At 37.7% G+C, this 26,562-nt stretch overlaps 1 protein-coding gene across 1 annotated transcript in view; it reads left to right on the top strand.

Annotated features, from left to right (window-relative positions):
* The window catches only part of TENM2 (teneurin transmembrane protein 2), a 928,661-nt gene that overhangs the window by 122,263 nt on the left and 779,836 nt on the right, over positions 1-26,562 (top strand). The window contains exon 2 of the mRNA XM_087709674.1: positions 2,305-2,600. Within this exon, the coding sequence (XP_087565800.1) occupies positions 2,375-2,600 (226 nt within the window). The 5' untranslated portion in view covers positions 2,305-2,374. The remainder of the gene's footprint in view (positions 1-2,304; positions 2,601-26,562) is intronic.

Raw genomic sequence — 26,562 nt, 5'->3', positions numbered from 1 at the left:
GTTGTTCTCTTTATTTTACTTAACTATGTTATTAATTCTCACATTTCATACAAATAAACTTTCAAGCATCAAAGACCCCTATACTTATATCTGTTTCTTCTGATTACCTAAATTGCTTCTTTCCAGAGCGATATTCCTAAAAAGAAGTTAACAAAAAGTGCCATTTAGGTAATGCACTGTGTTTTTAATCCTGGCACTCATATGTCATCTAGATTTTTCATCGCTGAATGAATATAAGTTGGGTGGTAGAGAGGGAAGCAGATATTGTTCAAAGTCACAATGTCACTGCTTTGACAAGAAAATCAGAGTTAACATTTATAACAGATATAAAAGAAGGGAATATTAGACCATATAGACCGAATTTGGGTAGCTTTCTAGAATGTTAAGCAAAAATTGAGAAATAGATGGAGAAATTTGAAAACCTGAAAAATGATGTTAATAAGGTAATGGGTAGTATTTAGTTCATTAGAAAGGAAGAATGTATGATGAAATAAATTGAAATGCTGATGGATCAAAATATGCTTCTGCCCACTTTGTTATATAAAAGTGAGAGTTGTATGTTAGGAAAAACATAAAAATAATTTGAATGCAATGAGAATGGGGCACTTTAAAATTTTATTTGATAAAACAAAGAAGTACTGAATATAAAAAAGAGTGAACTATGAAAAAAGTATATTAAAGTAGTTTAGTCATAGAGCCGTGGGGGTGCAGGAGTTAGAATACAGCAGGCTAAGTCTGCCCACAGCCAGGAGGTTGATCCTGACAGGCTGAAGATTGATTTAGCCTTCCATCCTTCAGAGGTCAGTAAAAAGAGGACCCAGATTGTTGGGGGCAATATGCTGACTCTGTAAACCACTTAGAGCAAGGTGTCAAACTCATGGCATCATCATAGCATCATAATGTGATGTATCACAACTTTTTTCTCCTTTGCTAAACTGGGCATTGGCATGGCCAGTGTGTGATGCATCCGACCCATAGGCCGCGAGTTTGACACCCCTGACTTAAAGAGCACTCTGAAGCAGTATATAAGTCTAAATGTTATTACTATTGCTATATAAATAAAATGAGAATAAATTTTAAATATTTGAAGAAAGGAAATAGGTTAAATGGAAAGGAAGATAAAGAAAGTTGAAGTTGGCAAAATCCTCAAAGAAAAGGCTGAAGTCTAAAACATAAAAGGTACTACATGAATCAGTATACAGAATGGATTTACTGGAAGTAAGGAAGGTTGGAATGGTAGCAAGGTATGAATGAAGACAGAATTAGAGTTTCTCTGATTTTACCTTGTTCCTTTACGTTCTTTTGCTTAATCATTTGCTTTTAACACTTTGCATATTACATACATACATACATACATACATACATACATACATACATACATACATACCAGAGAAATCAGGTCTGAGTAATGTGCTTGGTGATCCAAAATTTATGCCAGCAATTAATAGTAAGAAGGTAAATAGATTATGACCTTTTGCATCTAATTACAGGTATAGCATGTTAATTATAGCTATGGCATCATAACATTGAGTGCACCAGAACTGAAGCTTTTAGTAGGTTAAAATGCATAAATGTAACACTCTGAAAGAACTTCAGAAAACTTTCCCTAAGCCAATTAGCATTTTTATGGGCTTCTCAAACTACGTTTGCACAATTACAATCAGCAAGATATGGCATGAAAGGATTACCTGATGACCAAAAATGATAGTTTAAAAAAAAAAAAAAACTTAGAATACGAAGAAAACTTTGCTTCCTCCCTCTTAAACAAAACAAGCAAACAATAATAAACAGACATAACCATCCTTTATTGTTTTTTCAGTTTAAAACAAGAGTTTTTTTACATGATTCACTCTATTAGTAGAATCTAATATTCAAATATACCTACATCTAACAAGAAGTAATCATTTTTCCTTTTTTTTTTTGCAGAGAACGAATGTCAAAGAATTGTTAAATTGTTATCATTGGGCACACAGACATGAACTTATTTCAGTAGTTTGCCTTTTCATCTATTTTTAAACACATTCATAAAAATAATTTTAATAAAATGTAATTAAGCACTTAAACTAATTTTTCTTTATATGTTGCTATTTAAGTTAATTTATCTATGTGTTCATGTATTTATGTATGCATGCATGTATGTATGTATGTATGTATTACAATTCTATTTATTTTCTAATTTTTGAATTTTAACATTTTTTCTAAGTGATTTATATAAAATGCTATGTACAATGTGTTATATACCGTCCCCATTTATGTAACACATAAATAAGAATCATTGCATTGTTCTTTTTCTATGTTTTGTAGGTAGTAAAGTAACCAGCCACATTTACATCAGTGGGGGAAAAAGATTTAATTTTCTCCTTGACTCAGAATTATGGATGTAAAAGACAGAAGGCACCGTTCTTTGACAAGAGGTAGATGTGGGAAGGAATGTCGCTATACAAGTTCTTCACTGGACAGTGAAGACTGCAGAGTACCTACTCAGAAGTCCTATAGTTCAAGTGAGACACTGAAGGCTTATGATCATGATACAAGAATGCATTATGGAAATCGAGTTACTGACCTAGTTCATAGAGAATCAGATGAATTTCCAAGACAAGGTATGTTATAGATTCTAGAATTTTATCAATATTATTACTGGATTAGTTGGCCTCTGAAACTATTAGTGTAATTATCTTACAGCAAACTCACACCCAGTCTCCATCCAATGAGTTAATTTACTATTTTTTCTGTTTCTTAATTAACTAAATTACATTTTGCTGAAATGTTTTCATCACCTGATATTTAATTTTACTTTTCAAAAATTAAAAGCTAATTTCCCCCTAATTTATTTTTATTTTATCCTTACCTTCTACTTTTTCACTAACATCCAGAAGTCTGTAATTAAACCAAGGACTGAGAATTCTTTTACATGAATGTATAAATTGTTGTCCAATATACCTTACATTTCAAGAATTTCATTAAAATGTATGAAGGATGTAGCATTTTTTTTAAATTTGGTAACAGTATGTTTCTCTCTGCATATGTTTAAGTATTTATTCATTGTCATTTTATTTTTTTAACCTTTAAATTTATCAATTAATGAAATAAATATACTTCAGATGTGTAACCTTGCATTTAATATACCAGTAGTCATATCTATAATGCAGAATATGTAAATATTTGTAGACTTGCATTGAGCTTCCTGGAATTCTTTTAAGTCATCTAATTCTTTTGCAAGATTGAACCAAGCCAGTTGTTTCTAGGATTTTCCCTAGCCCTAAATGAATCTCATACAATGAAATATCTTGAAAGATGACCTTGCTAACAAAATGGATCCCATAGGCTTACCAGTTTTGTGAGAAAATTTTTGTTCAGCACTGATTTAATTTAATCCAATTTATAGTTATATAAATGCACATGATGCTTGATGCTTTATAAATACCTTTTAATCTATTTGGATCATTGGTTCATGTAATAATTAATCATATTTAATTGCTTTTATCGATACATTTATGAGATCATTAGTTTGATTTTTTTTTCTTTCCAAAATGTTAACAACTCTGTGGAGCTATAAACATTAAACCAGTTTCTCAAGATATTCTCCAAGGAAACTCAGAATGGTTTCAGTCTTCCAAACAGCAATGCGAACTTTCTTAAATTTTAAATTTTGATATCTGTATTTGGATTTCCTGCTGTTTGTTGTAGCCTGCACCTCACAACAATACACATCACATTACATCTGTAGCATTACATTGCCCTTTTTTAAAAAAAGTTTCAGACTACCCTGTGTCTGGATCTCTTGGATTTTTAAAAGCTTCCTCATCCACTATATGGAATATGTACTCTATTCTGTTTGTAATATTTTAGTTTAGATATATGTTGAGAGAGAGGTGGGGGAGAGAAACTTGTAATATTAGGTAATTATGAGTGGAAGACCTAAGAACAAGAATAAAGAAATACAACTCATTGTAGTAAACATGAACACAGAAAGTGAATGCCAGTGCAATGAAATAATAATAATAAGTAAGTAATTAAGCAAGCAAGTATATCAATAAATAAATAATTTGATAGTATAAATATAAAAACACAAATGTCATAAAATGTATCTCATTGAAAGCATTGTTTGAAGATATGCTGTGGGTTAACAGTCAACATTTGACTCAAAATTCATTTAAAACAGACAATAGTAAATTAAATGAATAATATATATCTGCACTAGTGGCAGTTTTGATTTTTTTTTAAATTTAAAGCTATAGAATATTTATGTACTGTATACTAATTCATTCTGAGGTTCATTCAGTCGTCTGATTTGTCACACTACAGATATGAATATGTGTTCAGACACATAGCTATAATTGAATGTCTAAGAGAATGTTTTGTTGTTATAAATAACCTTAATTGCTTTTTATAATTGTATTAAGTTTTATAGTGCTCAGTGCTCAGTATTCAGATGGGTGGCCATATAAATGTGTTTAATAAATATTTTTGGTTCTTGGTTCTTCATTTTTTTATTGCACAGTTCAGTATTGCATGAAAACATAACAATTAGTTAGTTAGACTTTATATAATGACATTTAATAAAGATTTAAAAAAATTAAATTTAAATAACAATCTTTTAAACTGTGATACCTAGATGGTGTAACACTTAAAATCAAGAAAAAATACTTTTATAGCTCTGTATGGAAAATTAGTAAAGTCTGAACTGAGAAATTTTCAGAATGTATACATTAAAAATGTTGTACTTGAGGTAGGTGAAAAGTAGGCTGGCAAGAATGGCGGTAAAGAAGAAATAGCAAGCTATCTTGATTATTTTGTTTTCAAAATAGAAATGAACTATTTTCCAAACATAGTTGCTTTTTTACTATTTGAAAGAAGCCACAATACAAGCTTAATCTACTTTAATATTGAAATCCACTTGAGAGGGATTAATGTTTACATAAAAAAAAACCTTTTGTTTCAGGTCTGTAACTTAATACTTTGTTAGGGTAAGAAGGGCAAAGATAAGAAAATGAAGGAATAAACCAAATAGGTACATTCTCCAAGTAATACTTTCTAGAAATTTAGGAAAATATAATCAGTGAATCAAATAACTGTTAAAATATGCTTTATTAAGGACATAGTGAAGTATTTTACTATCAAGAATGTGAAGTTCTGAGTTGAGGCAGGTTTAAGACTATGGGTTAGGATAAGGTTAGATGCAATAACATGGGGAATAAATGAGGTTACAAGATATACACTGAAACTCTTGAAACATATCAGCAGTTGTCTGATACAAATGCATTTAATCCATACATAAAATATAAAACTCAAGTCATTAGTGTTATATATTATGTCATACTAATTATTCAAGTGGGACTCTTTTTTTCCTATACAGGTCAACAAATGACAGTGAAGACATATATCACTCATGAGAATATAGTTTCTTATATAGCAAGGAAACATATAAGTTCAGTTAAGTCCTTTTCAATTAATTCATTAGATCCTACTTTCTTGTCACTGTCTTGGTATTAGTATCTGATTTTCTGTTATGATTAGGACAATTTGGAGGGAGGGAAAATAAGTTATTAATTATCTAGCTATTCCAAAATTAATATAGCCCCCCTTTAGAATGAAAATTTGAGAGAGATCACATTGAGTCTTATTTTGCCGGCTAATAGCAAACTTCAGTGATACAGGTAAGATTTTCTGTGAATAATCTTTGCTCACAGGGCAATGCTTGTACAACACTCTGATGTATTTACCAAGGAAATTCACCCAGGATTGAGGTATTTTAGCCCTATTCTTTTTTCCCCATTTGCAAAGGCCACTTCCTGGAAGAGGAAGATCTAATAGATCTCTCCCTTTATTTATTTATCAGCATAAATACAACACAATGTAACAAAGGCAACAGTAAAAATATTGGGTTTCTGTCTGGATGGTCTCTTATGACAAATATGGGAGGAAGTTCACTGCTTCCATTCTCTGTCCATCGGCTCGTCATAAGAGACCATCCAGACAGAAACCCAATATTTTTACTGTTGCCTTTGTTACATTGTGTTGTGTGTGTGTGTGTGTGTGTGTGTGTGTGTGTGTGTGTGTGTGTGTGTATATATATATATATATATATATATATATATATATATATATATATATATATATATATATATATGTGTGTGTGTGTGTGTTTTTATTTGTGCTGATAAATAAATAAAGGAAGACTAGTATAGATCTATTTCAAGCTATTTAGCTCTCATCAGCTAGCCATATCCTTACATTTGTGCTGATATATATATATATATATATATATATATATATATATATATATATATATATATATATATATATATATATATATATATATATATATCAGCACAAATAAAACACACACACACACATATATATACACATACATACATACATACATACACATATACATATACATACACACATATACACACATATATATACATATACACATACATACACACACATACACACAAACACAAACACAAACACAAACTTACTTTATTTGTCATTGTACATTTACATATACAACAAAATTCACATAACACCCAGAGACCAGACGCAATACCCATAGCAATCCCCAAAACACACCCCCACCCACTAAAAAAAAAGCTATAGATAGCAATAATAAATTCATCTATACTTTGAACTCAATGAATGCTCCTGCTTATTTGCACCTCACATTAGCATCCCTATGCTATTCAGTTGAAGAAGCAATTAAAGAAATATCCTGGCCTATCAACAGTTGCTTTCTGGAGAAATCTGGAAAATGCCTTCTATTTTACAGTGATCCTAAAATTCTGAATGTGTTTGTCTTTATTACTTCATTATAGAAAATTTATCCAAATTATCATTCTTCCTTTTCACTATTATTATGGGAACATATTGCTAATTAGATTTCAAGAGTTATATCGATGTATTAGAATTCCTATCTCAAGAGTTGGAATTCTCTTCTGTTATAATTGGGAACTGTCTAATATAATTCCTGAATGCTTTCTATGCCTCCTCCTCCTCCTTATCTTCCTCCTCCTCCTTCTTTTTTGCTTTTCATTTCAATATATTTGCATTAATTTCTGCTTTGACTATTTTCCTACCCATTTTTTTAAAAAAAAATACTTTTCTGCCCACAGTTAATTTGCATTCCAGTTGCTTTACTTTTATGTTGCAAATCATGATGCAAAATTAATCCTCTTCTAGAATCATATTGGGTGATACTTCTGATTTTTTATATATCCAGTTTCAAAAGATTATAATGACTTGATAATCTACATAGGAAACCCCTGAAAATTATCATTATCTCCAAATAAAGGTCAAGAATAAATAGTTCACCCATGAGTGTTCTTTTTTAAACTTTTCAGATAAGTGCATGTTTTATCTATCAATTATTTGACACAGCAGAAAGAGCTGACCCAAGCAAGAAATGTGAACTGCTGGAAATTAAATAAGTTTATCTCAGGATCTTTAAATTGATCATTACAATCAAAATAGGATTAAAGGCCTACTCAACAATAGTTAGTCCAAAATAACAATTATAGATGTTTAGACTTTAGAGTTTTCAGTTACTGTAATTTTCATTAATAGCCCAACCAGTCTGTCAATATGTTTTTATCTTTATTTGTATAATCTATTCTCAATATTAAACCAGCAGTCAAAAGAAACAAGATGATGCTTTTCATGAACTCCTGAAATTTACAGGGAATGGATATAGTGCTGGTCAAGCACTAGAGAGAGATGCGTCCTTGTGTACTTGATTAGATCACAACAGGCATTACTATAAAAATTGTTTGAATAAGCAAGTTAGCAATTTTTGATGCTATCTTATCCTCAATCATATAAAAAGATGTATGCAGTGCTTTAGATGTGCAGAAATATTAAGAATATTTTCCAAATGCTCTCTCTCTCTCTCTCTCTTTCCCTCCCAACCACTCTCCCTCCAATGGGATGGTAGAATGAAGGACTATGTGTATGCGGTGTGTGTGTGTGTTTGTGTGTGTATGTGTGTAATATATAGATATATCTACATACATATATATATATATATATACACACAAACACTTTCTATAATAGAATTGTTCCTTTAATCATCCCATCTTGTCTGTGTGTGAGAGAGAGAGAGAGGGAGGGAGGGAGGGAGAGAGAGAGAGAGAGGGAGAGGGAGAGGGAGAGAGATTTTCAGCAATCTTATAGGACCTAGCTACATAGTACTATTTTCTATGAATTCTAATATTAGCACTCTCTATTTTTTATTAACTATATTGTGTGGAGTGACAGTTCATATTTTTGTAATAGTTCATTGAAAATAATTTTTTTGTTCTGTTTAGGTACTGTAGTTAATCAATTGTTCACAGAATATATTGAAATGTATGTGAATTTTAATGGAAAAAACCTTATGCAGTTTGATCCTGGAAGCATATTGCATACTACAATGATTCTATATAATTATTTTGGCATTATAACAACTTGTATATCTATAACTAAATGTCAAAGATAAATCTAATGTTTAGGGTTATTTTTTCTGGGTATACCAAAGCACATTGGAAAATGTATATTTTTAAAAACAGAAAATGCAATTTTTAAAAACCATAACTATTATATGCTCAAGTTTTGCAAAAAGTTCCTGCTTCTGACAAAACTTCAATCAGAAACAGAAACTTTTTACAAAGAAGTCATCAAATTATTATTGAGCATTTCAGGGTTGCATTCATAAATGCTTTTTCTTTCATTCATCTTGAATTTAAAGTCAGCTTTGTAATCAACTCCAAAAGAATGTAAGTAAATAAGATATGCTTTGAGATTTTAACAACTATATAACAAATAGGAATTGGTTAGCGGTTTATAAAAGTCTCTTCTATTTCTTAGAATATCTTGATAGATGCACAACACCCAAAACTTATTGTACTAATATTGTCCTAAATCTTAGATTTAATTTTACTGGGACATAATATAATGTTTTCCTAACATTTCTATCTGGTATATTCTATACTGTTTAAAGACAAAGAGGATGAAAATAATAATTTCCTATTTTTTTAAAAAAAATCTACTTCGATCTGCTTTGAGATGAACTAGTGAAATTATTAGCAATGAATTCAACATCTTAAAATAGGTTTTGTACAACTGTTTGTGCAATATAATATCTACTCAATCATGTTGTCAGATCCCAGTCAATGGAGTCTCTGAGATCTTGTTATGACAGTACAGGGTTTCAATTCAACCCTAGCAAGTTCACCCAGCCTATGGGAAACCATAGCCGGTCACAAGCCCGGATAAATGGGGAGTGTTGGTTCCCGTGGCGACAGAACCGTGAAACAAGCTGAGAATCCAATGGCAGGACAACACACGGATAAACAACTCTGTAATCCGTGACGTTCTGCCTTTGGCCTTCACAATGCAACGGTCACTGCCTTGTGGACGTTGACATTTACGAAGATTAAGTCCAAGTTAAGTCCTAGCAAGTTCACATTAATTTTGCGTCCTGTGGATCCTGGGACTATACATTTTGGATCTTTCATACAGTGGGAATGGATATTTTCCATTTTTGGATCTAGGATAGGTGCCACTGCCCTAGTGCACAATTTACAGGTTCTCTGGTTCTAACAGCTCCTAATTGAAGCTATGGACCTTTACCTTTGTTTTGAATGCCAATTTCACTCATTCCTGGATTGGCAAACTTTGCTTGCTGTCATTAACACCTTAGTCATATCCGGGTTGGATTAATGTAGTGGTTCTCACCGGTAGGTTGTGACCCCTTTAGGGGTCTAACGACCTTTTCACAGGGGTCGCCGAGAAGCCTCCCTCAGAGAGGCTGGCGAGAAGCCGGCCTGAAAGGAAGGAGCAGCTCGGGTTCCCTGCACAGTGGAAGGAGGTGTGTGTGTGTGTGTGCGCGCGCGCACGTGCATGAAGGAGAGGGAAAGAAGAGAGAGAGACTCTATTCCCACAGAAAGTACTGAGCCATGAAACCTTGATAGGCATATCTGAGGGGGATGTCATGTGACTGGGTGAGAGTGATGTTGAGTTGGCCACACCCACGCAGGTTTTGTGGCTACCGGTGTTACATAGTAGCAATGAAAATAATGTTATGGTTGGGGGTCACCACAACATGAGGAACTGTATTAAAGGGTCGCGACATTAGGAAGGTTGAGAACCACTGGATTTATGCAATATATGCTACATTGGTTGCTTAAGAAGTGTACCTAGAAGCTCCTTTGCAGACAGTTACAGACATATCTCAGCTGCACTGGATTCGAATAGGCTTCCAGGTGAAATTTAAAATGCTGGTTATTCCCTATAAAGCTCTACATGGCACAGAACGTTATTTATAAACCACATGTCCTAATAGGATGGGCATGTTTCAGCTACCTTAACTGGCACAATTTGATGTGGGAAAATCAGGCGGCACGGATTTTTTTTCTGCTAAAGCATCTGCGCTCTGGAATGATCTCCACTGCCACCTCCACAAATATATTATTAGTTTTTTGCCAATCTTGTTTTTAGGACTAAAATCTGGTTCTTTCCTTAGGCTACTTGGATTGAAGCTCCTGCCTCTTAGGATTTAACATGAATTTGAGTTCCTATTAGTTTTTGTTGTTGAGTTTTACCAAACTGTTTTCTAATTTTTTTATGATATGATATACAGACTTCCAGGATGTTTTTTTTTAAAGTAAATAAATAAAAAACCAAACTTAATGCCTGTATTTGCAGCTCTAATCTCAATGTTTAGTGTTTACATTTCGTAGCTCTAGAGTAATATTTATGAAAATAGATACTGTGACAGAATGGAGAAGATAATGACTGTTTCCCATTATGTAACTGACTGCTAAGACGGACAACAAACTACAATTAAGAAGATAACCTAAACTGGGAAAAGGGTTGAGATAAAAACTGCTCTTTAAATACAACTGCAAGCTTCAACTGGTCCAGAATGCACCGTTCTAGCTACACTGAGGTTTGCCTGGGTTACTCGGCTACTGTCCAGGCTGTGCTAGCCAAATATCAATATACTTCTTGATGAAATTCAATGTTTTGATTCTCATGTTTAGGGCCCCAAATGGGACAAATGAATTGGTCACTAAATGAAACCTCACATGATGGCAACTGTGCTTATATTATTTTATTTCATCTTTCATTTCCCTTCAGCATCAAAATAATCAAACCATTGGATGAGTTCAATTTTTTGAGAGTGGGGAGAAGGCTTTCTGATAAAAGGGTAATCTTTGTTTTTTCAGCAAGCCTGGGGATCAATTGGCAATAGGGAACCTACCTACTACTGTACAGCTGCATTATATGCAATATCCTTCTTCTCATAGTCTTGTTTATCTAAGTTTATTGCTTTAATTGGCTTTGTGGAATGCTTAATTGATGATTTTACTGTATTCTGCCCACTGTCAATTCATGTAAGATGGGTGGCCGTATAACTTTGGCCAATGAATAAAAAATCTTCCACTCTGGCTCCAATATTATTCAAAAGCAATGTAAAAACTAACCAGTAGCTTCTCTTATAAGAGCATTGTTTAATATTAAAGTTACGGTTTTTTAAAAATATTTTATAATAATTTATTTATGCAATCACAATCAGACACAGATTTTTTTTGTTATTCTTAAAGAAAGGGAATTGTATAATTTAAATATAATTTAAATTTTAAGAGCAATTAAAATAGTGTATTTGTCAGGGTTCCAAAGAATACACCCACCATAGACAGAACTCCTAAGCAAGTAAATTCTTCAGTTTTATTTGCATATATCATATTGGCACACGCTGGTGAAAACCTGTTAAGTAAGCTCCCCGTTGGGAGAGCAAGTATGTTCAGAGAAGCGTTGTGAGAGTGTTGTTGGAGAACACACAAACCAGCATACAGAGACACTGCAGTTTAAGTAGGCTTTTACTTTCGTAGAAATAGAGGTATCAGAGTCCATCAAACAGTCCAAGTCATACACGGATAAGACAGTCAGTCATCAATCTCTTTCAGTTAAGGGATAATCCAAATAACATAGTCCATCCATATAATCAGTTCAGCACTCAAAGTTTGCTAACAGTTGCAAAACTTACAATAGCTCATGGCACTTTTTAACAGCCAGCTTCCAAAACACTCAGATCAGATCAGCCCAGCATCTAACAAAACAGAGAGCTAACAGTCATTCTGGCTCCCTCTTATGGCCGATTGGGGAAAACACATTTTACACTATGATTTAAACAGATACAACATTGTTACATGGTTTATATATTGCCAACCCAACGGTTAGATTATATTCCTAACAAAACCGACTGAATGTTCTTGTGGTTTTCATCTAATTAAAAGCGAAAGTTTTCCTCCTTCCCCAAACAATCAATCACATGGTACAATTAAGTTGTCATCCGGTTGCCTGGCAAATTCACTCCTCTTCTCTCCGACCATCTGTGGGAATGCCCTTGGTTCCCAGGGGAAAGTATTTTGTTTTGGATTCAAAACCCAGCTATCTCTATTCCCCCCTCCCTATCCCTCAGCTCCTGTATGGCAACACTGAAGCTTCCAAATGGGCTAAATCAGGTCAGCTTCAGCATTAACAGTACTTTCAATTGAACTAATAGTCAGAGGACAAAGCAAAGAAGAGAAAATTAAGATATTGAATATATTAAAACAACCTGAAGAACATTTTTTTTAAAAAAATAAGAATTATCTATTAGCTTTGGGAAAACAAATTAACAGGATTGCTAGACTGTTAATCGTCTCTCAGCAATAGTGATTGTAAGAAATTTGGCAACCCTTCTGGAGATATTTACTGAGCTGTCAGCTAAAATGAAGTTAGTGATCTCTTCATCTGATCTTGCATGAATGTGAGTCAGGAAAGTAATTGTTAATTCAATGCACCACCTCTTGTAAAGAAGGGAATTGGAAAATTATATGTGTAACTGCTTCTATTTTCTCTTGGGGCAAAAGCAAAGCCAGTCTTGGATTGGAACATTTTGAAGTCTTTCTTTAAAATAGAAGGAAGGCAAAATGTTAAATCAGACATGACAAAGTATTTTTCATGATAACAATTTCCCAACTATTATCCAGCTCTAGTGGGTTTGTATGTAGATATGTACTCCATATATATGTGTACACACACACACACACACACACACACACACACACACACACACACACACGACTGATTGTTTTGGAAAAGGAGAACAAGACAAAAATATATACAAGTCTTAATTATTAGCCACTCAAACATAAACATAAACATAAATAACAAACGTTGCAAACTAATAAGCTTATAAATATATTAGCATCACTAAAATTATTAAACTTTTACTCACATCAGATTGTTTCTAATTTGCCACCTAAATGAATTATATTATAAATGAAATGTTGATATTTCTGAGGTAGAATAAAAATCAATTCTCTGCTTTACCTAATGAATACACATTTTTGTTTTCTATCCTGATTTACATATTTTTAAATCACATTTATCCCAAACTTTGATTCTATGTTTGAGTCTGTGTACATGTACTCTCATGCATGCAATTAAATATGTGCTCTCATATTAGCTTTCTTGCCAAATTCTTGTTTAAAAAACATTGTAAATGCATACATTATCACTATGATCTGCTTCAAGCACTGAATTCATTAAGTAGATTGTTAATAAAATGCAGAATGATATATCACAATTTTAATGCTCTGTCTCCCAAAGTTAATGAAGAGTTATAATTTTCTAGATGACAAATTAAAAGGAGGTTAAAATGGTGGATAAGATTGCCTAGAGATTTAGCAACACTCTAATTAAAATAAAGCGAATTAAAATCTTGATTTCGGAGAGATTAAAAAGTATGAGGAATATGTGGCTTATTATTGCTAAAGGCCAAAATTTGTGTATAAATAGGAAAGATATTGTAAACCTTACTGAATTTTTTATATATATCTTAATAATATTGTGTAGAAAACCAAATGTTTTCTCATTATTTGTCACTGAAATCCTCAGCTTTGGACTATTATCTTTATTTTTTTTCCATTCCCAAGCAATTCCCATGGATTTCATAGATGAACAAATTATATTATTTATATATAATCTAATATTGCATTTCCATTTCCATACAAACCCACACAAATAAACACACACAGACAAATATACACCAAAACAGGACAACCAAAGACTGAGGCTCCACTGAGACCTTTTTCAAAGTGCCCAATAATTTAGAACTTTTCTATATGCTAGCATATAAAATCCAAATTTCAACAAATGATTTATTTTGATAGATAATTATTGAGCATTTTAGACAGGTGGCATTTTAGAAGCTTTAAAATAATCTTTAAAGATTAATTGACAAAAATATGTACCTCCCGCCAAATTAAAACAACCTTCTCACTGTCTCACTTTGCCTAAACCCAAAGATGATGTAGCAAAATCCAATCAACTCCAATCCTTTATTTCTTTAAACTAATGGACAGAAGCTTGCCAAATTAAAACTATAACACTCTGCCCTAATAGATATAGCCCAACAAATTTTAGGGTGTGGCTACCCTGAAGCTTTTCTCTGTTCCACCATCGAGCTTGGAACTCACTTTGGGCTTTTCTCTGATAGAAATCATTCCGTCCTCCCCAAGAACGCTGTATTCTGCCTCCCACTGTTTTTCCATGTACACATTTCATCACACTTATCTCCTTCAAATTCAGGTTATCCCAAAATGCCAGTTTATCTTAATAATACCCGTAGAGATCCGGACCCTTCCCACTCTCTCGGCCTTCCGAAAAGCCACTAAAACTTGCCTGTTCCGGCAGGCCTCGGGCTGTTGAACATGGTCCCGCCCCACTTAAATGGAATGTGTGGTGTGTTCTTCTTTTTAAATTGTATCTCGTTACTTTTTTAACTTTTTATTTTTATCTTTCTGTAAGCCGCCCAGATTCCTACAGGATTGGGCGGCATACAAATTTATTAAATTGCCAAATTGCCAATTATCATGAGATCCAGGAGCAAATCCAAACTCGTTTTCTGAAGTCATTCTGTGGCAGCTTGCTGCTTGTGACAGGATATACTGACTGGACACTATCTGCAATATGTCCTTCTTCTTCTTCTGTATTCTAATATATGCAGGCTGTGAAAATAACAAGTACACAGCTTTTCACATAGACTGAAACTGTAGTGTAATAAGCACCAAAGAAAATGAAAATGTGGGCAGCTATGTAGGCTTGGACCTTTGGAGAATGATGACGGCGAGTGGTGGATTAAGTAGCTTTGGCTGCTGCAAGTTTGACTTTTTCAGAATGGCAAGGAGAAAGTTGCTGAAAAAGTTGGTTTCAAGGACTTTTTGGGACCTTCCCAAATACATAAGAAGGGACTCCCCCTTCTATATATACTCTTTTATAAGATCTACGGACGCTGCGCAAACTTTTAAATGGTATGGTGAGTGCATGGGATTGAATGTGTGAATTGGATGATCCCACTTTTTATTACCCTATGACTCTTGTATTTTATGTGTTTTAATTATCACGTGGGGACTGCTTGAGTGTGTAAATGAGTGTGCTTGATTCGGAGGACCTGCCGGGAGTTGCGGGGGCTATGGGGGTGGCTGAGGGGGCTAAAGACACGGGAGAGGGTCGGGGTATTGCGGTCGTGACAGGGAGGGGCAGATACGGCGGGGACTCTAGGGCAGGCCATTACCGGGGAAGGAGGGTTCGCTACATCACAGAGATCCCTCCTTCCGGCCCTAGGAGTCCCACTCCAAGACCAGATGGTGTAAGTAATCAGGACCCTGGTCTCAGGCTGTTGTCGCTAAATGCCAGGTCTGTTGTACATAAAGCACCTCTCGTCCGGGACTTAATTTTAGACGAGAGGGCAGACCTGGCATGTATTACTGAGACCTGGCTGGGCCCAGAGGGAGGAGTCCCCCTTGTAGAACTGTGCCCAGAAGGATTTCAGGTGCTGCATCAGCCGAGAGCCCAGGGAAGGGGTGGGGGTGTGGCCGTTGTTATCCGGGAGTCGTTAGTTCCTCGTAGGGTCCCTGCTCCGGAGATTGTCGGGTGTGAGTCTTTGCTGTTAAAGTTGGACCTCAAGGGTCAAGTGGGTTTGCTGCTAACGTACCTGCCTCCCAACAGCGTTGCAGCAGCCCTCCCCTCGCTCCTCGAGTCAGTAGCCGAGCTGGCAGTTGAGTTCCCTAGGCTGATGGTCCTGGGGGACTTTAATCTGCCGACGCTCGGTGAAAACTCTGATGGGGCGCAGGAGTTCATGGCTTCCATGACAGCCATGGGCTTGACTCAAGTAATCCGAGGCCCAACCCATTCGGCGGGACACATGCTTGACCTTGTATTTCTCTCGGAGCAGTGGATGTGTGATCTTGGTCTGAGGGGGAGTGACATCGTACCCCTGTCGTGGTCAGACCATTGCCTACTGAGGCTCGACTTCCGGAGGCCAAACCCCCACTGTAGGGAGGAGGAACCGACCAGGTGGTTCCGCCCCAGGCGTCTTATGGAGCCAGTAAGGTTCCAGACAGAGCTTGGGGTTATTCCTGATACTCTCACCCACAGTCCGGTAGAGACTCTGGCTGCTGCGTGGCACTCGGCAGCGTCAGAGGCCCTCGACCGGATTGCGCCACTGCGGCCCCTCCGAGGCAGCGGATCCCGGAGACCACCTTGGTTCACCGAGGAGCTCCGGGAGATGAAGCGCCGGAGGAGATGCCTAGAGCACCGTTGGAGGTCCGATAAGTCCGCATCGAACCGAGCAATGGTAACCACCTGCACCAGGGAATATACTAGGGCACTTAGGGCAGCTAAAAGATCACATATAGCCTCCCTGGTTGCGTCCGCTGAGTCCCGTCCAGCCGCCCTGTTTAGGATAACCCGCTCCCTGTTGAATAAAAGGGAGGCGGGGGAACCCTTGCAGGGCAGAGCTGAAGAATATGCCCAATTCTTAGCGGACAAAATTGCTCGGTTTCGGACGGACTTGGACTCCACATCTGCAGTTCCAGCCGAGACTCAGAGGGACCAAGTTCAACAGCTCTGGGTTGAGTTTCAGGAGGTTACCCCCGGGGATGTGGACAAGGCCATGAGAGCTGTGAGTTCCTCCACCTGTGCTTTGGATCCGTGTCCCTCATGGCTGGTTTCTAACTGCAGTGAGGTGACACGAGGCTGGATCCAGGCGGTTGTAACCGCCTCCCTTCGGGAGGGGAACTTCCCCGCCGCACTGAAGGCGGCGGTGGTGAGACCCCTCCTGAAGAAGTCATCCCTAGATCCAGCTGTCCTTAATAACTACCGCCCGGTCTCCAACCTCCCCTTTCTGGGGAAGGTTGTTGAGAAGGTGGTGGCCTTCCAGCTCCAACGGTCCTTGGAGGAAGCAGACTATCTAGACCCCTTCCAGTCAGGCTTCAGACCCGGTTACAGCACTGAAACCGCCTTGGTCGCATTGATGGATGATCTCTGGAGAGCCAGAGATGAAGGACATCCCTCCATCCTGGTCCTCCTTGACCTCTCAGCGGCTTTCGATACCATCGACCATGGTATCCTTCTGCGAAGACTGCGGGAGGTGGGAGTGGGAGGCACCGTGTTACGGTGGTTCTCCTCCTACCTCTCGGACAGGTCGCAGTCGGTGTTAGTGGGAGGGCAGAGATCGTCCCCAAGGCCCCTAAAATATGGGGTGCCGCAGGGTTCGGTCTTATCCCCCCTACTATTTAACATTTACATGAAACCGCTGGGAGAGATCATCCGTAGGCACGGGATTAGATACCATCAATATGCGGACGATACTCAATTGTATCTGTCCGCCCCGTGCCAAATCAATGAAGCGGTTGACGTAATGGACCGGGGACTCGAAGCCGTCATGGACTGGATGAGGATTAACAAGCTTGTGCTCAACCCAGAAAAGACCGAGTGGCTGTTGTGTTTTCCTCCCAAAAATTCGGCCATTAATCCAACACTCAGGCTGGGGGGTCAAATTCTACACCCCTCAGAGAGGGTTCGCAACTTGGGAGTCCTCCTGGATCCACAGCTGTCATTCGACCATCATATAGCGGCTGTGACCAGGGGGGCATTCGCCCAGGTACGCCTGGTGCGCCAGTTGCGACCCTACCTGAACCGGGAGGCTCTCACAACAGTCACTCGGGCCCTCGTGATCTCTAGGCTGGAATACTGCAATGTGCTCTACATGGGGCTGCCCTTGAGGAACATCCGGCGACTTCAGCTAGTACAGAACGCAGCCGCGCGAGTGATCGCGGGTGCACCCCGATTCACCCGCATTACACCTATCCTCCGCGAGCTGCGCTGGCTACCTGTCGATCTCCGGATGCGCTTCAAGGTGCTATTGACCACCCATAAAGCCCTACATGGCAGTGGATCTGGATACTTGAGAGACCGCCTTCTGCCAATTACCTCCCTACGGCCTATAAGATCTCATAGATTAGGCCTCCTCCGCATTCCATCGGCCAGCCAATGCCGGCTGGCAACCACAAGGAGGAGGGCCTTCTCAGTAGCGGCCCCGACCCTTTGGAACGAGCTCCCCGTAGAGATCCGTACCCTCACCACCGTCCAGGCCTTCCGCACAGCCTTGAAGAACTGGCTCGCCCGTCAGGCCTGGGGATAAGGACCATTACCCCGCCCGAATGTTGTATGCATGTTGCGTATTATTTTATTATGTGTTGTTGTCTTAGTATTGTATTGTATTGTATTCCCCTCTCCCTGGTTTCTGTGAGCCGCCCTGAGTCCCCTCAGGGAAAAGGGCGGCCTACAAATAAAATCAATTCCAATTCCAATTCCAATTCCAATTCTAAAACTCATTCCAATTAGAAGCTGCTATTTGACACAGGATTGGAGCAAAGCAGCACACTGAAAAAAGGTACTGGGAAGAAGCCTTCTCATTCAAGGTACTGGGAAGAAGACTTCTCATTACTCAAGAGCAGATAAGATCTGATTGGAAAGCTGCCAATTTGAAGTTTTCAAAGACCTGAGAAAGAAATATGGTAACAGTCATCCAAAAAGAGAACCTGTGCTATAACTTTCTGGTAATAAGGTTGGGCAGTGAAATCAGATCAAGCAGAGATCTATTGAAGCCCTATGGCTATGTGAGGGATGGTGCTACAGAGGGGCAGGTGGTATGAAGGACTACTGTGAAGCAACAGTTTCCCAGGAAGGAGCAGTTGCATTCCAAGGAACAGGGGAAATGACAGGCAATCCATCTGAGAGTTAAATAGGAGATGGAGAAAAAGAGTCAGGATAACCACTTGCTAGAACCTCCCAGGGTATGTCTATTGATATGAGAGTAGTAAAGATTGAGTCTGGCAACATTCTGTCTATTGGGAATAAGCAAATAAACTATGAACTTTGGCTGTATTGCTCTATGGTGTTCTTGGGATGGCCTAACAGGCTACCTGAGCACCCTTATTTTTAGAGGCAAGACACTGCCTCTTGTTTATATTAGAGATCCATCAGTTGATTATCAGGTCCTCCTACCAATTTACTTGTTGAATTTTTTTTCATGGATTGGCTGTCAGACAGTTGGTGTTATGAGATTTTCCTTTACAAATCTAACTCACTTTTATAGAGATAATGGAGGGGAACTATCAGGCCAAACAAATCACAAAAACATGGGGAGTTATTTCAGGGTAGGTTTTTTTAATTGTTATTTGCCTAGAAACAGAAATTTTGCCAGACTAAAACACTTACTGTAGCTGCCTTACTATTAAACATATCATGTAAACTGCTGGGGAATGGGGCTCTTTTCCTACATATCAAAGATACCAAGCGAGGTTGCCTCTTTAATTTTTGATAGAAAATTTAGGTTTCTGACGGAACATTAATTTATGGTTTTCTGAGGTAGGACAGAAGAGAAGCCTAAGGCATTATTGGAAAAAGACTGACCAAATATGTATTATCCCACATTAGAGATTACATTGTGGAATATAAATGGTGAAACATCCTTATCTTTAGGCTCTTATTGCTGGCAGTGCTGCAAGATGGCACATGGAGTTCAAAAGAAAGAAATGCAAAAGAAGCCAGGGCAGTTAACAGAAGGTGGGAGGTTTCTTTTAGGTTTGATAAGAGATGATTCTGGAGGAGTGGTGAGTGAAAAAGACATGGAACAGAGGAAGCAAAGACTCAGAAAACCAGAAGCCAGGATCCATAGCCAGAGAGAAGATCTAGGATGGTGTCAGAGGTAGTTGAAACCAAAGAATAACCTGCAGCAAAGAGTCAGCAGAAAGATAATGCAGCTTTAGATAGAAGCAAACCATGTGTGTCAGGAGATTAAAAATTCTGGGCAAGAGAATATTAAGGGGGGGATATTAGCATTCCTAAACTGATAAATAAGGTATGGGGGGGGGAGAGAAACCAGAAGCAAAGTAGTAGTAGTAGTAGGATATTGTTTTTATTTTATCAGGTGTGCTAATAACTTGTACATTTTACAGAGTCATTGTGAGTGGGATACCATTCTATTTATAAATAAGTAAAATCCATGAATGAAAGGGGGGGGATTCACAAGCAGGTTTTTTTTTGTATGCCAAAACCTTAGGATGCTGCCTTAAAACCAAGAATAGTAACTGAACACCCTTAAAATTAGAACAAAGCACTTGCCAAATTTTCAAAGGAATCGAACAATAGCTTTCTAGATATATCCATAGTAATTTGTGCTTAAAATTATTCTCATTTCACTTAAAAGCAGAATTTAAAGTACACATCTATTTGACACGGTTTAATGGATAGAAGTTTCAGAGATAAGTTTCCATAATGAAAATCTAGAGGCTGTCTATCTCTAAACCTCTATTTAAATTGTCTACAAGAAATTATTATAAGGATTCTCCTTAAACCATTAAAAAGTCTACAAATAAAATTTATTGTGACCATGGTTACTATTCCCTATAAACTGATAGAAATGTTCAGTTATATATTTATTCCATCATTAATTGTGTAAGGCAAGTTAAAATGTTTAAATCTACTAATGATACTATCTTCCTTGGGATACTTAACTGGAAGGCACTTAATCTGAACAATTAAAAATCCCAATTTTTTTTAGAAATAATATATTATATTTATTCTATTTAACTGAATAAGCTAATGGTTTGCCCGTTTTATTGTACAATGCTCTCGTGTTTTAACAAAACATTGATGATTATCAATAATAGCAATAATACTATCTGCATAGAATAGTAGCAATAGCAACAGCACTTAGACTTATATACCATTTCACAGTGCCTTACAGCCCTCTCTGTGACCCAGTTTACAATTTACAGAGCCAGCATATTGCCCCCAACAATCTGGGTCCTCATTTTACCAACCTCAGTAGGATGGAAGGCTGAGTCAATCTTGAGCTGGTGAGACTAAAACTGCTGAACTTCTGATAGTCATCAGTCAGTTGAATTAGCCTGCAATGCTGCATTCTAACCACCGTGCCATTGTGGCTTTATTTTACGTTGTAATTTAAACTCTATGTTGTAATTTAAAATAAATATTTAAACAAATATTTATTTATTTAATTGCACTGGCAATATCATATTAAATGTAAGAGCAGATAAAAGACAATACTGACATTTTCTCAGTACTATTTGCAGTTACTATACCTCAGGATTAAAATGCCACCTGTAGAAATAGAAGGGAATTCAATTTAAAAAAAAACATATTTCAAAAAATTAATCTGTATCACATCATGCTTTATCTGTATCTAAAGCTGAATCAAGTGTCTTAGATGGAGCTTCTAAAATAGATACCAACAGTCTGATATTATCAGAAGATTGACTTCCTTTTATAAAACTATATTTTGTGAGGTGTAGTCTGTATGTGTAATATCTGTTCTAAAGTTACTATCAGATAAATTTGGAGGTTTTGCCTTCTCCATTTGTCATATTCACTGTCTATTATATTGTCTTTAACTATTTTTGTCTTGTATGTTATTCTAATAATTTTGGAAGTGGGCAGCCTTTAAAATGATGGGTTTGCCTTGGCAATTTCTCTATATTTTTTCCATACATAGTTTAATTTTGATAGGGGAGAGGAGGAAGTTCTCTTTGGTGATGCCCAATGTAAAGGCCATAAACTTTCACTTTTAGATTTGCATTTACAACTTGCCATACTAATAACCTGGGTGATTATAATATAACTCCCATTTTAGGTATAATTTATTTTTATATATTAAATGTTCTTTTGAATTTGTCAGGGAATTTAACATCTGTGAAATATCTGGATATTTGCATTTCAAATACTTCAGAAATTAAAGCTCTTCATAACAGGCTTTGTTATAGAGAATTCTTGAAGTGAAACTGTGCTAAAAATTACATAGTGCGGAGTTATGGCACAGGATTCATTTTACAAAACATCTCAAAAATAAATATGCATATGTTTTCATACTAAGAAAATTATAATAAAGCACTGCTTAATAGCTAGTTAGGAGCAACAAATAATGTACTGGATGTTTGCTAGGAATCCAGAACTATGCCTCAATGAAGATTCAAATCAGCAGGCAATCAAATGTGCATTTGTGTGGGACTGGAAATATTAAAAGTTAAAATCATTCGAATTCAGTTGCAGAGTTTTCTATCTATCTATCTATCTATCTATCTATCTATCTATCTATCTATCTATCTATCTATCTATCTATCTATCTATCCATCCATCCATCCATCCATCCATCCTCCTCCCTCCCACCCACCCACCCAAGGAGGGTGTTATAGAATTATTTTTCCCTAAACAAATCCCATAGTAGAATGGAATTATTTTAATAACAGGAGTCTTTTTTGTAATAATCTGGAATTGCAATGTTTAAAATGTATGTCAGAAAGTAAGTCCGACTAAATTCTGATGTGATTGTGCAATGAAAAAAATATTTTATAACATTTATAAACACCAACTATTTGGTCAACAAATATTTGGATTTATTCATACAGGACATGATGTCTTGCTACAGTAAATTATGGACAGTTTATGGACCCCAAGGCAGGAAAACACCCCTTTAATTTCAGAGAAAAATATAGATAGGAAATATTTATAGACATGGCATCAAAACAAGAAATGACAACTTGATTTATGAGCACAATTGGAATCAGAATTTCTCTTGCTGGGTAGCTTGTTAAATAAATCCGCCGAGTATTTTATTATTTTGGTTGTGCCCCCCCCCCCCTGCATTTGATATATTCAGTTTCTTTTTGATTGCTAAGTTTTGTACAGTGGATGTTTTGTTGTTTTTATTATTACCTGCCCAAGTTTATTGTTTGATTATGCACAAACATATTTTTTTACAGAAAAGTACAGAGGAAAATAGGATGTACTATCTACCAAGGCCTTAATCAGTCACTGGACATATGCAATAGTAGTATACTATATACCATGCTCTGCTTTCTCTCTTTTCTCTCAAGCAATTATCTTGAATGTGTAGGGAAACAATGTTGGAATTCACCATTAAAATTTGTGAGCTTCTACATGAGAGTTTAATGAGTAAAAATGAATTTAACAGCATTTTAATTCTATGCCTTTTGTGGACAATTATGATTTCCACAGTACAATATAGGAATTTAATAGCTATATTTCCATCGTCTTGAATTCATATTAACATCAGTAATACACTATTCACTCATTATACTCTTTAAAAAGTACATTTAGTTTTGAGTGAATGAGGTAAGATCACCAGGGATAGTTAAAATATGTAGAAGAATTTAAGCTACAAGAGTTTTTCAACTAATTGATTTGACTTAATATTTTCAAATGTGCAGATTGAATTTTATGTCTATTAATAGGCTGACTTCCATCAAAATGGTAGATTAAACAGTGATTTACTACTGTATGGCTTGTACAGACTAAGACAAATTATGAAGGCCTGTATGTAATTTGGACAATAAGCTTATTTATTCATTTATTTATAATCCCACAAAAATGAATCTAGGCAGCAAATAGAGAGCTAAAATCATGCAAAACCAGAGTATAAAATCAGATAAGTAATATATATAGCAAGATCTAACATTAGACATTTCTTGTCCAAGAAATTAACCAATCAATAAATTGGCAGAGCTAATTTAACCTGCAACCCTATGACATAAAATGATTTATAGGTAATAGCCAGCACCTTAAAATTGAACATTGAAGCTAATTGATAATCAGCACAACTCACGAAACAGTGAGAACATGTCACCACAATGACACTCACAGCATTGTCCCTACTGCTGCCCTCAAGGTCTGCTAGTTCTAGCTTCAGGGATGTCTCTGATTAGTACACACATTCCCTTAGCCAGCAATACAAAGTATCTAATCAAGTTCTCTGTATTGTCCTCAACTTACGACCAGCCGCAAGTCCTTAACTTACGACTGACAGCCTGGCAACCAAAGGCTCGTGCCTATTGGCTCGCACCGGGCTGGAAGCAGGCTTTTTACTATGTTTCTATTGGCTGCTCTGCTCCTGTATAAATAGCTGTCAAGCAGAGCAGGGTGCTGAAGTGTTTTGTAGTTACCTTGTTGATTGTTCTGTTGCAATAAAATCTGTTCCTTTCACCTCATCTAGTCTGTCACCTTTCTGTCAGTCCAGACTTCTACATTCTCCTATCTAGATACTATCTTAACCAAATCCAATCTAATTCTACACTGCATCCATCAAAAAACTTGCTAATCCATAATATAAAAGTCCAACATCTGGCAGTGGCCAGTTCTTAAAGTTGATTTTAACTGAGGACCAATAGATGAGAATGGCAAGGTGGGAATTATTCATTACTGACAGTCACAGGATGCAGGCAGATCCTCCCTGAAGACTACTAGAGATACCTGTTGTGGTCAGCAGGAGCTGTTGGAGCTTTCACCAGACTCCGACAGCGTGGGGCCTTATGACTCGGCTCTGGAGGATGTGGAAGACCCTGGACAGGGTTCTGACTCCGAGCAGGGCGCAGAGAGGTTGGTTGGCCACCAGGAGATGCCTGAGCCTTGGATCAGTGGGGAGGAGACAAGGGAGTGTGATCGTGAAGGAAGTTGTTCCTGGATGCCCGGCAATGGAGAGCTAATAGGCGTGAGGAACAGTTACGCAGTTACAGGAGATAATTGCCCTCAGCTGGTGGTAATTAGGCTCCTCTCAAGACTATAAAAGGAATGATTGTGCACACACCCTTTGCAGGAGTCAACGTATTCAATAGAGCTGGAGAAGTCTCATGGCCAGCTTGGCATGCTGGATTGCTGCCAAGGTTAGTCTGTGCTAGATTGCTGCCAACGTCTTGTCTGTGCTGGATTGCTGCCAAGGTCCTGTCTGTGTGTTAATATATCCTTGAAGTATCTTTGTCTCGGCGTGCTTTGGTGTAGGACGAGTGGGGTCAGAACAGATACCCATCCCTGAGACCTTTTGTCTAACAGCAAGTCAGAGTCAGACCTTCTCCAACAGCTGAACTTGTTATTCCATAGATGAAAAATCTATGCAAATACAATACTGCCTTTCATTGTCACGGTCATCATCTACTGCATGGGTGTCAAACTCAATGTCCAGAGACCCCCGAACAGCCCCTTTTTGGATGGCAGAGTGCTACTGGAGGCCAAGGAGGCCAAAAATGGGTCTCACGGTGGTTTTGAGGGGCTTTCGCAGGGCCTGTTTTTGGCTAGGAGAGTGCTGCAGGGAACCATGGAGGTCCTTCCGGAGTTGCTTTTCTGAGCAATGGGGAGACAAAAGGGACAAAATACCATCTGTTTTCCCCGTGCTCAGAAAAGCAACTTCGGGAAGGTCCTTTGGTGGCGGCAGGCATCCTAGAACCTGCCTGCTAGCAAAGGACCTTCCCGAAGTTGCTTTTCTGAGCACAGGGAAAACAGACGGTATTTTGTCCCTTCTGTCTCCGCATTGCAACTCCAGGAAGGTCCTTTGCTAGCAGGCAGGTTCTAGGATGCCTGCCACCACCAAAGGACCCTCTCTCCCCTGGCCTGTGCTTCCCTCCCACTCGCCCGCCAGCAGAAGCCTTCTAGGAGGTTTTGGCTGGCGGGCTCACAGAGGGAGCGAGGGGAATCCATGCAGAGGTAGGAAATCGCATGGATTCCCCACCCCCTTCATTGGAAACGAGGAGGCTGTCAGAGGAGACAGCAGCGCACACCCATTAGCTCGTTCAATAAATCCCCCCCTTATGTTAATTCTTCTTCTATTTGAACAAGCCACATGGGGCGCACTCCCTTGCTTTGACAGCCTCCTCGTTTCCAATGGGGGAGAAGAACCCATCTTTTCCATCCATCTCCATGGATCCATGGATCCCCCCCCCATTGTAAATGAGGCAGCGCACCTCTTGTGTTGTGTTCAAACAGCAAATGGAACAGGAGAGGAGTTCCATATGGGGCTTTTTAAACAGCCAAACTCCTCTCTTATTACTTCTTCTATTTGAACAAGCCACATGGGGTGCGCTTCCTTGCTTTGACAGCTGCCTCGTTTCCAATTGGGGGGGAAAAATTCATCTTTTCCATCCATCTACATGGATCCATGGATCCCCCCCCCCATTGGAAACGAGGCAGCTGTGAAAGGCAAGGCAGCGCACCCCTTGTGTCATGTTCAAACAGCAAATGGAACAGGAGAGGAGTTCCATACGGGGCTTTTTAAACAGCCAAACTCCTCTCCTGTTAATTCTTCTGTTTGAACAAGCCACATGGGGCTTGGTTTGAAAGCGGCCTCGTTTCCAATTGGGGGGGGGAGAAAAAAAACCATCT

Source organism: Thamnophis sirtalis, unplaced genomic scaffold (assembly GCF_051295495.1).
Source record: "Thamnophis sirtalis isolate CommonGarterSnake01/CBP01778 unplaced genomic scaffold, rThaSir2_p1.2 scaffold_3, whole genome shotgun sequence".
NCBI classification, from domain to species: Eukaryota; Metazoa; Chordata; class Lepidosauria; order Squamata; family Natricidae; genus Thamnophis; species Thamnophis sirtalis.
This window is presented reverse-complemented; position numbering and strand designations above follow the sequence as displayed.